The following is a 14,094-nucleotide window of genomic DNA, read 5'->3' as shown; positions in this document are numbered from 1 at the left end:
ACTGTCATAATTGGAAAAACACCTCACAAGACACAGAGATGCCAAAAAGTACGCTGTTGCCCGTGCTTCCTAAATCTTTATACTTATTTTTGTGTCTCATCTACCAGTTATTTCAAGATTGTTGATGAAATTCAGCTAGTAGATTACATCTTCCCTAATGTCAATCAACTATTCTTGCAGCTAATCAGAAAGCACTAAATTTTTAAACAAACGGGTTAAAAATTCTTTGAAGCAATTCATTTGGGTGATTTTTCAGCCTGATAGAAAACTCTTTCCAAGTTTTTAAAGTTTGCAGTGACTTTTAAAGAGAAAGGCATATCTGAACAAACACTGTTTTTCAGAAATGCTGAAAACCAAAAAAATAAAAATAAAATAGAAGCAAAGATTTGGGAAAAATTACTACTGTTTCAAATGTTTTCTTTCCAAGCATTCCTTCTAACTTCTCCCTCATCTTAAGGATAAAGCCTCAGCAACTCACAAAGTGACATATTAAAAACTAACAACAAAAAAAAGGTAAACTCAAGGAATATCTATTTTTGGTTGCTTCAAACTACACTTGAAATACATGTATTTACCCGGAAATGACTGCACTTAGATTTTTACAAATCAAGATCAGAAATAATCCTCTTGTGAACCTTGAGACCTTCACACACACACGTAATTTTCCCATAAAGTGCCAATATGCTGGACACACAGACTCTTTCTTTCTTTATTTTTAAGAGCCTATCATTTTCAAAGCGTTTCTTTCACAAATAATCTTGAGGAGGAAAAATGGTAACATAAAAAAACACTGAAGTTAATGACAAAACCAGTTAAAAATAGGATTAAATGAGAATTCTTGGGACGCACTTATCATTTCCCACCAAGGGCATCTGTGGCAGGAGAATAAAAACCCCCTACTCTCCACAGAACTATTGAAAGAAATTCACTTTCACCACTGAGGTCATAGGTTTATATAAAAAAAGGTGCACTAAGACCAGGTCATATCAAAATCCCTTCTGATTTGACCCAACAGCTCTACTTAGATCCAAATTAATAATAAACTAAACTGCAAACATTGGGGAAAATGGCATTATCAAAAGGAACAAAACAGGAGTGAAATATTATGAGCAACTGTTTTATTTCACCTGCTGTTTTGAATTGTTAAGCCAGCAACCAGAGGACAAAGCTGCCGTGATTGAACTTGCCCCAAACAACTCACAGCTAATGGGCTTCAGGAACACTCAGTATGGCCAATAAGCACGTGAGGAAATAAGGCAAGAATCAGCAACACAAAAAGGGAAGTAATTTGCTACGTAGCCTATAATTAGCCTCTGAATCTTAAACTACAGATTATTGAGGCGAATAGCTTAGGAAGATTTAAAAAGGGATTAGTCATTCCTATGAATGAATAAGCCCAGAATTTAGTTACCTGAGCCAGCCAAAGGAAAAAAAAAAAAGGCACATCATCAAAGCAATATATCCCCTCTGTTTCAGGGTGCACAGATCCTCAACCAGGAGGAGAGTTCTCAGTACAAGATAGATGCTTCTGGAAATTTAAATGGTTACCTATTCTAGAGGACACTAATCAAATGATAAAATTTTCACCCAACCAAACTAGAATACCATAAACAATAAAAATGCAGCAGTGGGCCAATTTAACAAAAATTAAGTAGGGTGGTTAATTCTAAGGTGTCATTAGATAAAGTATTATTTCTCTATAGAATATGCCCGGACTACAAAAAATATCTGTTACATCAACTCTTTTTATTCAGAAAGATGCTCAACGTTTTCAAATAATATTTTAGCCACTTCTGAAGCTAGAGTTTTGATATAATGGAAAGGAAATTATACTATATAGAATAATTTTAAGTGATGTTAATTAGAATAATTAGAAGCTGGCTCTGATCTTGAGATATTTCAGTTACAATAGAATTATCTAAAATATTTAATTTTAAAAGAGAATGACTTTTACGTAACCTTTGCTTAAATTAAAACTAAGTGTTAAATTATTCATGGATAAAGCCCCAAAACACACAACACCAAAGTATATTAATGAATATAATGATATGAGTTGGAAATATTTAATTAAATGATTGACAAGTCATGAAATACTTTTTAAAAACATCAAAATTCAAGCTCAGGGCCAGCCCAGTGGTGCAGCAGTGAAGTTTTCACATTCCGCTTTGGTAGCCCAGGGTTCACCAGTTCGGATCCCGGGTGCGGACATGGCACTGCTTGGCACGCCATGCTGTGCTGGCGTCCCACATATAAAGTAGAGGAAGATGGGCATGGATGTTAGCTCAGGGCCAGTCTTCCTCAGCAAAAAAGAGGAGGATTGGTGGCAGATGTTAGCTCAGGGCTAATCTTCCTCAAAAAAAAATTCAAGCTCAGTTTTACTAAGTTCACAACGTTTCTGATTTGTTTTGGAAGTAGTGTAGTGCTTTTGAAAATTTGGTCCCAAATTCTTTGACATTTTCACAAAAGTTGGGGTCTGAGTCCCTTTCCCTTGACTCTGGGCGTGCATGTGACTGCTTTGCCCAAATGATGCTGAGCGACTTCCAAAGTTAGGGCAGAAAATGTCAGGCAGCTTCCACCTGGCTCCCTTGCCACTCCAGCCCTGGGCAAGCCAGCCTCCACGCAAGAAGCTGCTGTCCCGAATCTCGCATCCTGGCAGGGCCATGTGCAGGCACTCCTGTAGACAGCTGCAGCTGAGCATCCTGACAACAGCCAGCATCAGCTGCCAGCCAAGTGAGCTGCCATCTGACTACGGCCACATGAGACACCCCAAGTGTGAACTGACCAGCTAAGCCCTTCCCACATTCCCGACCCACATGTCGTGATCAAAATAAAATGGCTGTCTTAAGCTCCTAGGTTCTGGAGGAATTTGTTAAGCAGGAAACATAGTAACCAGACGAGGTTTTATAATTGAAGAAGCACCTCGGTGATAGACAGGATGCCAGGATAAAGACTCAGCCCATAGCATTCCGTTGCATTAAAAATTTCAATATACTGTGGAATAAGTCATCAAAAATTCAGGGTCAAATATCTACCTTTCTTTTTCTACCAATGTAAACACGTTATAATTTACTTTCAATCATTCCTTCAGTCTTTTAACAAATATTTATCAAGCACCTACTCCATTCTGGGCTCTGTGCTATGTGCTAGTCATAGAAGTAGCTCAAAGAATAGTGAGGGTGGGGGGGAGAGGGGCAAATAATTAATCAAACATCGAATCATCACAAAAATGTATAATTACAAAAGGGGATAAGAATATAATGGTGGCTGAGTAAAAAGGACTCTAAAAACAGGAACCGCAGGACTGATTCAGTCTGGAGACCGAAGGAAGCCTGAGACCTGACAGATGCGGAGAGGCTAACAGAGGGAAGGATACTGGCTGGAGAGAAGAGGGCACGAGTGACGGAGAAGGGGTTGAAGAGGACAGCAGAGGCCATGCCATCAGCAGTGTTATGAACTGGGATCTTTAGGTAGAGCAATGGGAAGGACTTACGAGTTTTCAAGCAAGATAATGAAATGGTGAGATTCTCATTTTAAATATCATTTTGAATATCTCTTACAATACTTCATATACTGACAACACTAGCCTCTGGTTTATTAATTATTTATGGACTAAATAAATAAGTCAGCTACACAAATACTCATTTCATGCCCACAATGCCAAGAGCTAGGAAATTAATCAGCAAAAAAGATGAATAAGGTCTCCACATGCATTAAGCTGTACAGTCTAACGGAAGTACAGAGCAGGAAACAGGCAATTTCAAAACAGTGAAATAAGTAAAGTACAAGGCGTTGTCAAAGAATATGAGGATGCTTAGTCCAGATATAGGAGGTCAAGAAGAATTCTCAAAGGAAGAAATGTCTAAGCTGACACCAGAAGAATGAGTAAGTGTGAAAGAGGCAAACCGAGTTGGGGGATTAAGGAAAAAAGTGGATCCCCCTGAGACAGACCCTCATGTCACTAAATCAAAGGGTCACAATTAAGAGAATCACAGAGTGCTCAACGAACAAAAAGCAGTTTAATATGGCTGTAGGGCTGGGGGTACTTGATGAGAAATAAAGTTGGGAGCGGTAAACAGGAGTCAGATCACTCAGGCACATGTACACCGTGTTTAGATGCTATTGCAAAAGCAAGAGGCAGACACAGAAACACTAAGAAGAGAGTGCCAAGACCAGTCTTTCAGCTTATCAAGAACCCTCTGGCTGTAGTGTGCAGAACAGATTGGAAACAGTCAAGATTGGAGCACTGAGACCAAGCAGGAAGCAGTGGTTGGAATCCAGGGAAGAAATGATGGAGGCCTGAGCAAGGGAAATGTCAGTAGAAATGGAGAAAAGTAGAGAAAAATACAGAAAATATTTTTAGGTGGTAGAATTGAAAGGACTTGGTGGTTAATTAGACATGGGAGGTCAGGGAGAGGAAGAACTCAATGATGACTCCCAAGTGTCTGACCTGGGTATAATTGTTGAAATGGGGAAACTCAAAGGAAGAACAAGGCTTTAAGGGTGTAGGAAGGAAGAGGAGGAAAGGGAGATTTAGTTTTGAGAAGTTTAAGGTGGCTGTGGGTGGGACATGCAAGTGGAAAGGCCCAGGAAAGAGACAGCTGGATGGTACTGGAGGTGAGAAGACTGACCTGTGCTAGGAATAAAGATTTGGAAGTCAAGAGCATATATAAGTGTTCCTTAAAACCACGGGAGTGGATGAGACGGTCCCACTAAAAGTATACAAAGTGAGAAGTGAGAGGGTGAGGATAGGACTGCGCACATACTAACATTAAGAGATGGTAAAATAAGAGAAAGTTCAAATGGAAACAAAACAAATGGCCAGAGAGTTAGGAAGAAAACAGCAGAGTATGTTGCCATTAAAACTTAACAGTAAGTCAGATCATAGCTTTTCTAAACTCAATTGCTCTTGATTTTATTGCATGAAGATGAGGCTGAGTTTGGTAGAAATCTTTCTCTGGGTCTGGACAAGAGCCTTCCACTTCCTCCAAAAACGTATTTAAGTTTCTTCTCCTTCTTGGACTGGAAGACTTGTGATTTTGTACAATACAGATATAACTTTGAAGGAAAAATAAAATAAATAAATTTAGCTTATAAATAAGATAATAAATGTAAAGAATGTAAAAAGGCCATGGGTTTTACAGCCACAGGGACCTGAATTGAAATCCTACTGTTGCCATTTCTTAGCTATGTGACTTCGGGCAAGTTATTTAATCTCTCTAACCTTGCATTTCCTCATATAACATCCTACTACCTACAGTACAGAAATGGAGCTGGTCCTGTTTTCTTGAACCCACTCTAATCAGAAAGCTAACCCCACTGGTGCCAAGAAAAACAGTACTGTTCACAGTTACAAATAACCTCCTTGTTGGGAAATCTGATGGTCAGTTTCAATCCTCATCCTGCTGAAACTGTCAGAAGCATCAGACAACGAAGATTACTCCTTCCTTTGTAAAACATTGCCTGTCCTAGACTTCTGGGTAACCCCTCTACCTCGCTTCTCTTCTTGCCTAACTGGCCCACTCCATTTCAGACCCTTTGCTGGTTCTCTCTGATGTCCCAGGCTCTGTATCTGTAAACATTGCTATGCCCAGACTCACTCCTCAACCCTCCTTGTCTATCTGCTATCACTCCCCAGGTGACCTCATTTAGTCCCACGGCTTTAAATATCATCTATATGCCAAAAACGTTAAAATGCACATCTTCTGTTCAGATCTCTCTTCTGAATGCCACACACCAACTGCTTATACTCAACATCCCTTCATGAATGTCTAAATAGCTTTTCAAACTTAGCACGAACTCCTGAGTCTCCCTAAACCTAGTCCTCCTACAGGATTCCTCATCTTACTAAACGGCAACCCCATTCTTCTAATTGCTTGGACTCAAAACCTGAGTCATCCTTGACTCCTTTTCTCTCAGCCCACACCCAATCATCAGCAAGTTCCGTTAGCTCTATCTTCATGAGACATTCAAAATTTAATCAGTTCAAACCAGATTCCCCTCTATCACCCTAGTCTGAACTATATCTCCTCGGGATTACTGCCGTCATCTTCTAACTGATCTTTTATATCCATTCTTGACTCCTATAGTATACTCTCCACAAAGAGCCAGAGTAACCTCTTTTAAAGGTTAAGTCATATCTGGTTAGCTCAGAATCTTCTTATAGCCTCCCATCTCACTCAGAGGAAATGCAAATTTTCTGTGGCCTTAACACCCCATCCAACCAGCTTTCCCACTCCTCCTGTTGTTTTCTTCTTCTTGCTCCCACCTCATTCCCTCTGCTTCAGCCACATGGGTCTCTTTGTTATTCCCGGAACACCCCCAGGCAGGCTCCTGTCCCGGAACCTTACACCTGCTCTTCCCTGAGCTACCCCGCGGTCTGCTCCCTCCCTGGCCTCATGAAGAACTCTGCTCAAAAGTCACCTTTTGAGTGAAACAAACCCTCCCTGACAACTTTTGAGTATAACAAACCCTCCCTGACAACTTGCCCCAAATGATAAATATATAAAGAAAAACACCCTCCCCAATATTTATCACCCTTTTTCTATCACCCTTTTTCTCTTTTTCCATAGCCCTTATTATCTCCCGATATACCAGATAATTTACTTAGTCTATTGTCTGTCTTCCCCACCCCCGAGCCTAGTATATAAACTCCACAAAGCCAGGGGCTTTATCTGTTTTAGTTCTCTGTATCCCTAACCCTACAACAGTGCCTGGTATGTAATAGGTATTTTATATGCAAGTGGATTAAAATTAAATAATAAAATATGTGTAAAAATGCTCATAATATAGATGTTCAGTAAATGGTTCTTCTTATTATTCACGGAAACTTAAAAACTCAAATGTAATTACACCAAAATTGATGGGGCAAATAGTACTGATAAAGTTGAAAGAGAATGCTATATTCTAGGAATTATTCTCCTGTAGACATTGAATTTTTGTTTTAAGACAAAATTTGATTTGGGAAGGTTCATTTATCATATAAAACCCTCCTGACAAGGTGAATCTGAACGAAATAAACATTTTTGCAAAAAGTATTAGAACTTTAAAGATTTGCCATATTGTCGTGAATGATCCAAAAGAAACTTAGCAAAATTATGTTTGCTTTTAAGTACAGGTAATAAATATTTCGAAAGGAGCAAGATATTTACTAATATTCCCTTTCCGAGAATTAGAAAGAGGCTTGAGAAATGTGTATGAAGAAATAAGTAACGAATGGATTTATTACTTTGGATGAAACATAATAGGAGGAATTGTAACATGCTTACTAAAATGTTAGCTTGTGTTCCAGAACTGATTTAATAAAATCCTCTCAGAAAGAAAGAAGAAGAGAAAAAGAGACCCACAGATGTCTGGGAACTTAAAGGGAAACTTATTTATGCCACCAGAGAAAGCTGGGAAGAAAGACTGCCAACAAGGCTCTAAATGCCTTGAAGGCATTTAATATGTTTATAGAGTATCTCATGGCAGCTGGCATACAGGTATCCAATAAATGTTTGTTAAATGCATAAACGGTATACTAATAAACAAATACGTTAATAAGAAATGACCACTCAGGTATCTGTCTACATTGCCCATCACAAACTTTTAATAAAAAGCTGGGGGCTCAAGTTCTAATGGTCTCCTTTTTCTTTCTCTCCCATGAGGACTAAGGAAGAGCCTTCAAGTATAAAGGCTGAGCTCTACTCCAGGAAAAAGAAAAAATCACCACTCTAAAGGTTTCAGTACTGGTCATGTTATTTGAGATCTTTTGGGCAGTGCAGCACAATGCAGGGTTTCTCCACGCAGCCTCATCTCCAGACACCTGGAGGAGACAGGAAGGGAGACATGCATGCAGCACCCCAACCAGGTCCTGCTGACCCAGAGCTCATCAGCCCTGGACAGAGGATTCCCCTGCAGAAATCAAACACCAATTAAAACCAGATTTTGCAAAGTCGGAGAAAAAAGAACGAAATTATTAAAGAGGAATGAAGAAATTATTAAAGAGACAGAAGAGGAAAATAAGGGCATGAGTCAGTAAGGTGTGAAAGCAAATGTTACCACATCCCTAAACACACGCGCCCGTGAGCACACACAAGCACATGCTAATTCTGTACATGCAAGAATAAGCTTACATATGCCTTAATCCTCACTTTTCAAATTTGTAGAGGGATTTAACAGATTTCAGTCTCATATTATTCTTCACATTTTCAGGACTACCAAAATCACACCTGGCCTGACAGGATCAGTAAATTCACCTGTGTGAAGGCAGCTGCGTTCAAACTCCATATTGAATGCGACAGTTTCCAAAAATATACAGGTTGCTTGAAGGTTTAAAGGAAAAAAGTAGGTTACACTTTTACCCATAAAGGGGTGGATGTTGCAGAGTTTAATAATAGGATACATAAGCTTTCACCCCTAGGTCACTGATTCTAGGGTGACCATAGTACACAGTCATTTTAGGACATTACCATCTAGCAGCTGTTTTGTTTGCAATCTGTAGAAAAAATGTATTGCTTGTCTCTATTAATACTCATTTGACAGGTGTATACATTCCAGCTCATGTGCATCTGCCAATCGTGAGCACTTTGAAGCAGGGTGATGCAAGCCACAACAGCTGTTACCTTTAGAAAGCCCTCAGCATGCCCAATTCTCTCCTTTCTTTATCTGAAGTACTAAATATTAATATTTTATACTATAACAGGTTTTACAGTCTAAAACCAAAATCATAAAGGAAAGATATCTGTGGAGGATTTCTAAAATGAGCACAGTGTCATTCTATGAAACAAACAAGGCAACAATCTCTCCTCCTAGGAAAATGTGGTAAAGGCCAAACCAGCTGAGAAGGTCGACACTTACCTGCAGGAGACCGCAGGCGTCCCTGGGACAGTACGCTTCAGCCATAGTCACCCATGCATGCAGGTCACTGGGAAATGTGCTTCTAAAATTTATGGACCAAACATTTATGTACTCGGGGAATATAAACCAATGTAACACCCACCGTCCCTCTCATGGTGCTCTAGCACCTCTAAGACAACAACCATGTGGTGCCAAAGATCATAAGTTATCAGGGCGACCCTTCACCATGGCAACTGGAAACCGGATGGTACCGAGCGTGCTGTAAAGTCATCCACTCAGAAGTGTTTCCCACAGCCCCAGCCACAGCGGTAACTGGAGAAGAATCATATTTGGAAAAATAAGACTACTATTTGTAAACCACAGTACAGAGGTATTTAAATCACGGCCTAATCGTCTCTGTCTGAAATAATGACCACACCTGCCCATGGGCCTTTGCCATATATTCAGCCCATGGCACTGATGAAAATAAGACATCATCTAAAAACCCACACTCCTATCTCCCGAGTTCATACCTTCCTTCAAAGAACTCAGCGTCTCATTTCGGAAGAATGTTAATTTAACCAGGCTAATAGTCCAACTCACATTTAGTATGCATTTTTAATGTCTGTATAAAATGCTTAATAGAGACTCTGCTTTATTTTCTTAAATGATGTTAAATAATGCACTATTTGGCACAAACTCTAAAAAAAAAACGGTGGGAAAAAAGTCACTAATAACTTTTTATTTCAAATATATCATCTTATTTTAAAAGGTCTTAGGAGCCCTGCAAGTTCAGGCTTGACAGATTTGCTTCTGTCAAACCCAAGACACCTTTAAAATGAGGGGGAAAGCACACACTCCGCCCTTTTGATCTGGTTCAGTGAGGCAATAAAACAACTCGGCAAGCTGATTGTGTTTGCTTTAGACCTGGCGTGTCATCACCCAACGTGGGTGCAATTCCATGTCACCGATGAGGAACTTAAGGCACAGAGAGGTTAAGTGACATGGGAACACAGATCCTTTGAGTAGAAGGGAGCTTTGAATGAATACAGATCAGAAACATTACAACCACAAGCCTATATATTTATCCAACTGAAAACGCCATTTCTGCATAAGCTAAAAGTTTGTCTAAAAACTCTTTAATTCTAAGTTTAACAACAAACTTAGCACAGGATTATTTTGGTCTGCTTTAAGTCTTTGCCTTAAACATCAAGAAGCTCAGAGTAGAATTTAGTGCCCAAGCAGAAGCCCACTTCCTAGCCGTGGTTTCTAGGGGTAAACTCCTCCTTTCTGTCGCTCAGCTCTTCCTAAATTCAACAACCCTCAGCCGAGTGTCTGTTCTACGGCAGACAACGTTCTAGGTGCTAAAGATACAGTAGTGAACAGATCATGTGAAAACTCCTGTCTTCACGGAAATTACTTAAGTAGAAGACAGAGCATGCTAGTGCTCTGGAGAAAATAAACAGGAAAGGAGATTGGGAGTGTGGGGTGAGGCTAACTTTAAACTGGGTGGGCAGTGAAGGCCCCATGGGTGACATTTGCACACAGACCTGAAAGGGAGAGGAGGCAGGAGTAAGCAAGCAAAGGGGATGGCGTCGAAGGGGATATTCCAGGCACAAAGAACACTAAATGCAAAAGCCCTGAGGTGGAAGCACGCCTGGCCAGCATGACTCACCTTTTTGTTATTATTTCAAATAATATTTTTCTATATTGAAAGTTCCACCAAACACTTTGGAAGAAGATCAGGAACATACATAAAATCGTAAACACCACAGACAACCTTCAGATACTGTGTCACTTCAGAGGAGTTTGCGGTGGTTATGTATGGCAGCAACACTTCACACACTTTGCCACCTCCCACTCCCCATTGCTTCTTTTCTCCACTAGAGATCAAAACGTTGACATCCTACAAATAACTCACAGAGGTTAAAAAAAAAAAAAAAAATCTGCTTTGGGGAAAGAGTTTACTTCAAGGAAATCAAACTGCAATGAGTACCCCAACCACAATGACTACCTCCCTTGAACTTCTAACCCCACGGTATTTGTATCCAGTGTTTAACATTAAATGCTACTGTTTACATCTCATCATATGCTACCTCCTATTGTTCTCCTGTACACATCTGCTTTCACAGTGACTTCCTTGGACCAGGGCCCATAACTTGGGAATGTCTGAATCCCACCACAGGGCTTTGCACACGCATGGCACCAAAATCTGTTTGACGGTCATGTCATAGAAGCTACCACTATGAGCAGCAGACGTTCCTCCTGTTTTAAGTATCTGTTTGCGGATAAAGCATGAAAGAAATGTCATAGTCTCTTACAGGCGTTTGGATAATCTCCACCATCTTGGCCAAGTTACTGTTTGTGTAACATTCCATTCTGTCTAAGTTTCCCTTTGCATTTCCATCTGGGCACAGTACATACTTTCAGTCTCGACGCAAGCACAGACTAGCCACAAAACAGAGAGGAACCGCACCGTGCGGAAGCCTGTTCAGTTTGCTTTAAACTATTCTACTATTACGGAAAGGGACTCGACATGAAACTGCCAGATAGAGGGACTATAAGACATTGTCCCTACAGTCTAGCAAGACAAACAGACACACAAGGAACAACTTCAGTGCATGTAAGACACACAGAAGTATTTGGAAAGTATATAAACAGGGGGCTGAAGGGTGAGGTAAGGCTTCACAGAAAAGCTGGCACCTGAACAGCCCCGGTTTTGAAAGATGAATAGGCCTAGGACAACCAGACTGGAGATCAAAGGGCATTCTGGATTGTGCAAAACACTGGCAGAAACATAGATTGAAACTGCTGGAAGAACGCATTCACCGTCAGCGAGGGGAGGGCTGATCTGGTGCACTCCTGAGCTTTCCAAGAAAAAAACAAGAAGCTTTCAAATGCGGAGCTGAGGGAGAAAGTTTCACCAGCTGCTTGTTTTGTGAACCCTCTTAGCCTTGCTGTGCTTTGTTTTGCTCTTTCTGTTTTGTTCCCTCTTAAAGAAATAAGGCACTGTGCTGGCGTAAAACTTCAGTGAGGAAAAGTACTTCAACCTTACAGTGGAAAAGGGAAAGTGGGCAAGAGCCAAGGAATAAATAAATAAATTGTACTTTCCTGAAATATACAAATGGAGCAAAATAAAAAATTCAAGCACCATGGCCCCGACATATTAATCCCAACCCTCCTCTTCACCAACTCAATACATACTTATTTCAAGCCCACTAGTTGTTAGTTCCTGGGATACCAGGCCTCTGAGGCACTCACTGCCCTCCTCGGAACAAGCTCTTGCTTGCAATCTAGTAAAAGAAATAAGAAGAGCGCCCTGCACTGTACCCTGTTCTTGCCACGGATGCCAACCAAAGCCTGAAGCTCAGGCAGAGTTCAATTCCCATCAAGTTAACCATGAGGACAAACCACACAAATAATATTATAACGACAACCACCAAGATGTGAGAAACTGATAGAGGTCCCCGGTAAGGGCGTCTCATCGCCGCTTCCTGTGAGCAGGCAGCTGGCGCAGGGAGCTGGACTTCCCCGCCTGGGATTTGGAACGCTGCACGGCGTGGGGACCCGAGGAGGGGATAACGGGGGTGCAGTTACCTGGGAGCTCAGGTAGACTTTGAGGCATTCCTCGCACACGGCCTTCTTGCAGCAGGGCAAGGGCTTGATGGGCTTGTCCTCCAGGCACACCCGGCACATCAGCACCATGAGGGGCGCATAGGCATCCCCTACCCCTCCCAGGCCAGAGTAGGGTGGGGCTCCCAACAGGCTGGGCACGGAGAAGGGCTCGGGCGCCAGGTAGAACTCCAGCTCGATGCTGCCGCCGTCGGGGGACAGGGGGTCCGCTGGGTGGGACAGCCGGGGGCTGGGGAAGGAGGACGGGGTGCTGGGCGGGTTAGTCACCGGCGGAGCCCGAGGTGGCAAGGCGGGCGGCGAGAGCTGCTCCGCGGTGGGGACCTCGGGCAGGTCGTTCTCCACGCAGAACACGGAGCAGAAGACTTGTCTCTTGGCTGAGAGCGGGCGTCGCGGTGCCAGCACGTCCAGGACCAGTTGGTCCGGGGCCCCAGCGCGGGTCCTGGGATCCTGCTCCTCGCCGGGGGGCGCCTCCTGCTGTTCATCCCCTTCCTCGTTTCGGTCCCCAGCTTCCTCCTCCTCCTCTTCCAGCTGCTGCTGCAAAGTCTGAGGATTGAGGGGCCCGGGCAGTGCCAATCCCGCGGGCTGCCCGGCCGCTGGGCTCTTCCTCCGGCCCGGGGCCCCCAGGGTCCTCGCGGGCTCCGGCGTGCTCGGGTCCACGCAGCCCAAGTCGCCTCTGCAGCCACCGTCGTTCGGCTCGGCGGAGGCGGTGCGCGGCCCGGGAGCCCCGGCGAGGTCCCCCCGCGGCCTCGGAGACTCGTGGGGACCGGGGACGCCGCTGGCCGGGGGCCGCGCCTCCGGGGACGCGCCGCCGCCGCTCACCGTGCTCTGCTCCTCGCCCATCGCCGCCCGCGGCCCGCGCCGCCGCTGCCCATCCAGCCGCCGGGACCCCCACCCGGCGCCGGCGGGCAGCGGGGGCAGCGGCTCGGCTCCACTCGCGGCTCCGCTTCTGCTTCCGGGTCCCTCCTCCGGGGCTGGGACGCCCCGAGCTCCCTCCGGGGAGCCCGTGCTCCGCGGCGGCGGCGCGCGGGGAGCCCTGCCCGGGCCGCTGCTCCTCCTCCTCGTCCTCCGGCGCGGCCGGGCACCGCCTCGGGGGCGCTGGGGGCCGCTTGCTCGGGCCGCGGGGGCGCCCGCCCCACATGCAGGTCCAGGCGGCGCCGGGGCCCCCGCGAGGCCCGGGCGGGGCAGAGGGGTCCGGGGCAGGCGGCCGTCAGCCCCGCGCCATCGCCGCTCCCCGGGGCGGGCCGCGCGCCTCGGCGGCCGGAGGGCGGTGGTCACAGGGGCGGGGGGCCTGTGGCGGCGCCGCGCGCGCCCCGGGAGGTGCAGCCGGAGCGCGAGCAGCCGCCGCGGCCCCTGGGGAGAGGCCGGCGCGGGCGCCCTCCCCTCGTCGCGCGGCACCTCGAGCCCTGCTGGCGGCCCCCCCGGGCGCACACCTCCCCGCACGTAGACACGCGCGCAGGCCCCCGCGCTCTCACTCACACGCACACCCCGAGTGGGTGTGATCGGCGAGCCGAGATGCGCTCTCCCGCCGGGAGTTCGCCCTTGGCCCCAACAAACCCCTCAGAGCAGGCAGCTCTAGGCGTTAAGCAGAACTTCCTACAAAACTCCTGCATGCTTTTCAGCTGGGGCTAGAAAACCCTGGCGACTTCA

The 14,094-nt window shown here is 44.8% G+C and overlaps 1 protein-coding gene across 1 annotated transcript in view; it reads right to left on the bottom strand.

The window, feature by feature from the left end:
- The window catches only part of RNF217 (ring finger protein 217), a 111,723-nt gene extending 98,436 nt beyond the window's left edge, over positions 1-13,287 (bottom strand). The window contains exon 1 of the mRNA XM_044757202.2: positions 12,412-13,287. Within this exon, the coding sequence (XP_044613137.1) occupies positions 12,412-13,287 (876 nt within the window). The remainder of the gene's footprint in view (positions 1-12,411) is intronic.
- Between the last annotated feature and the right edge of the window lie 807 nt (positions 13,288-14,094).

The sequence above is a fragment of the Equus asinus genome, chromosome 24 (genome assembly GCF_041296235.1).
Source record: "Equus asinus isolate D_3611 breed Donkey chromosome 24, EquAss-T2T_v2, whole genome shotgun sequence".
Classification (NCBI taxonomy): Eukaryota; Metazoa; Chordata; class Mammalia; order Perissodactyla; family Equidae; genus Equus; species Equus asinus.
This window is presented reverse-complemented; position numbering and strand designations above follow the sequence as displayed.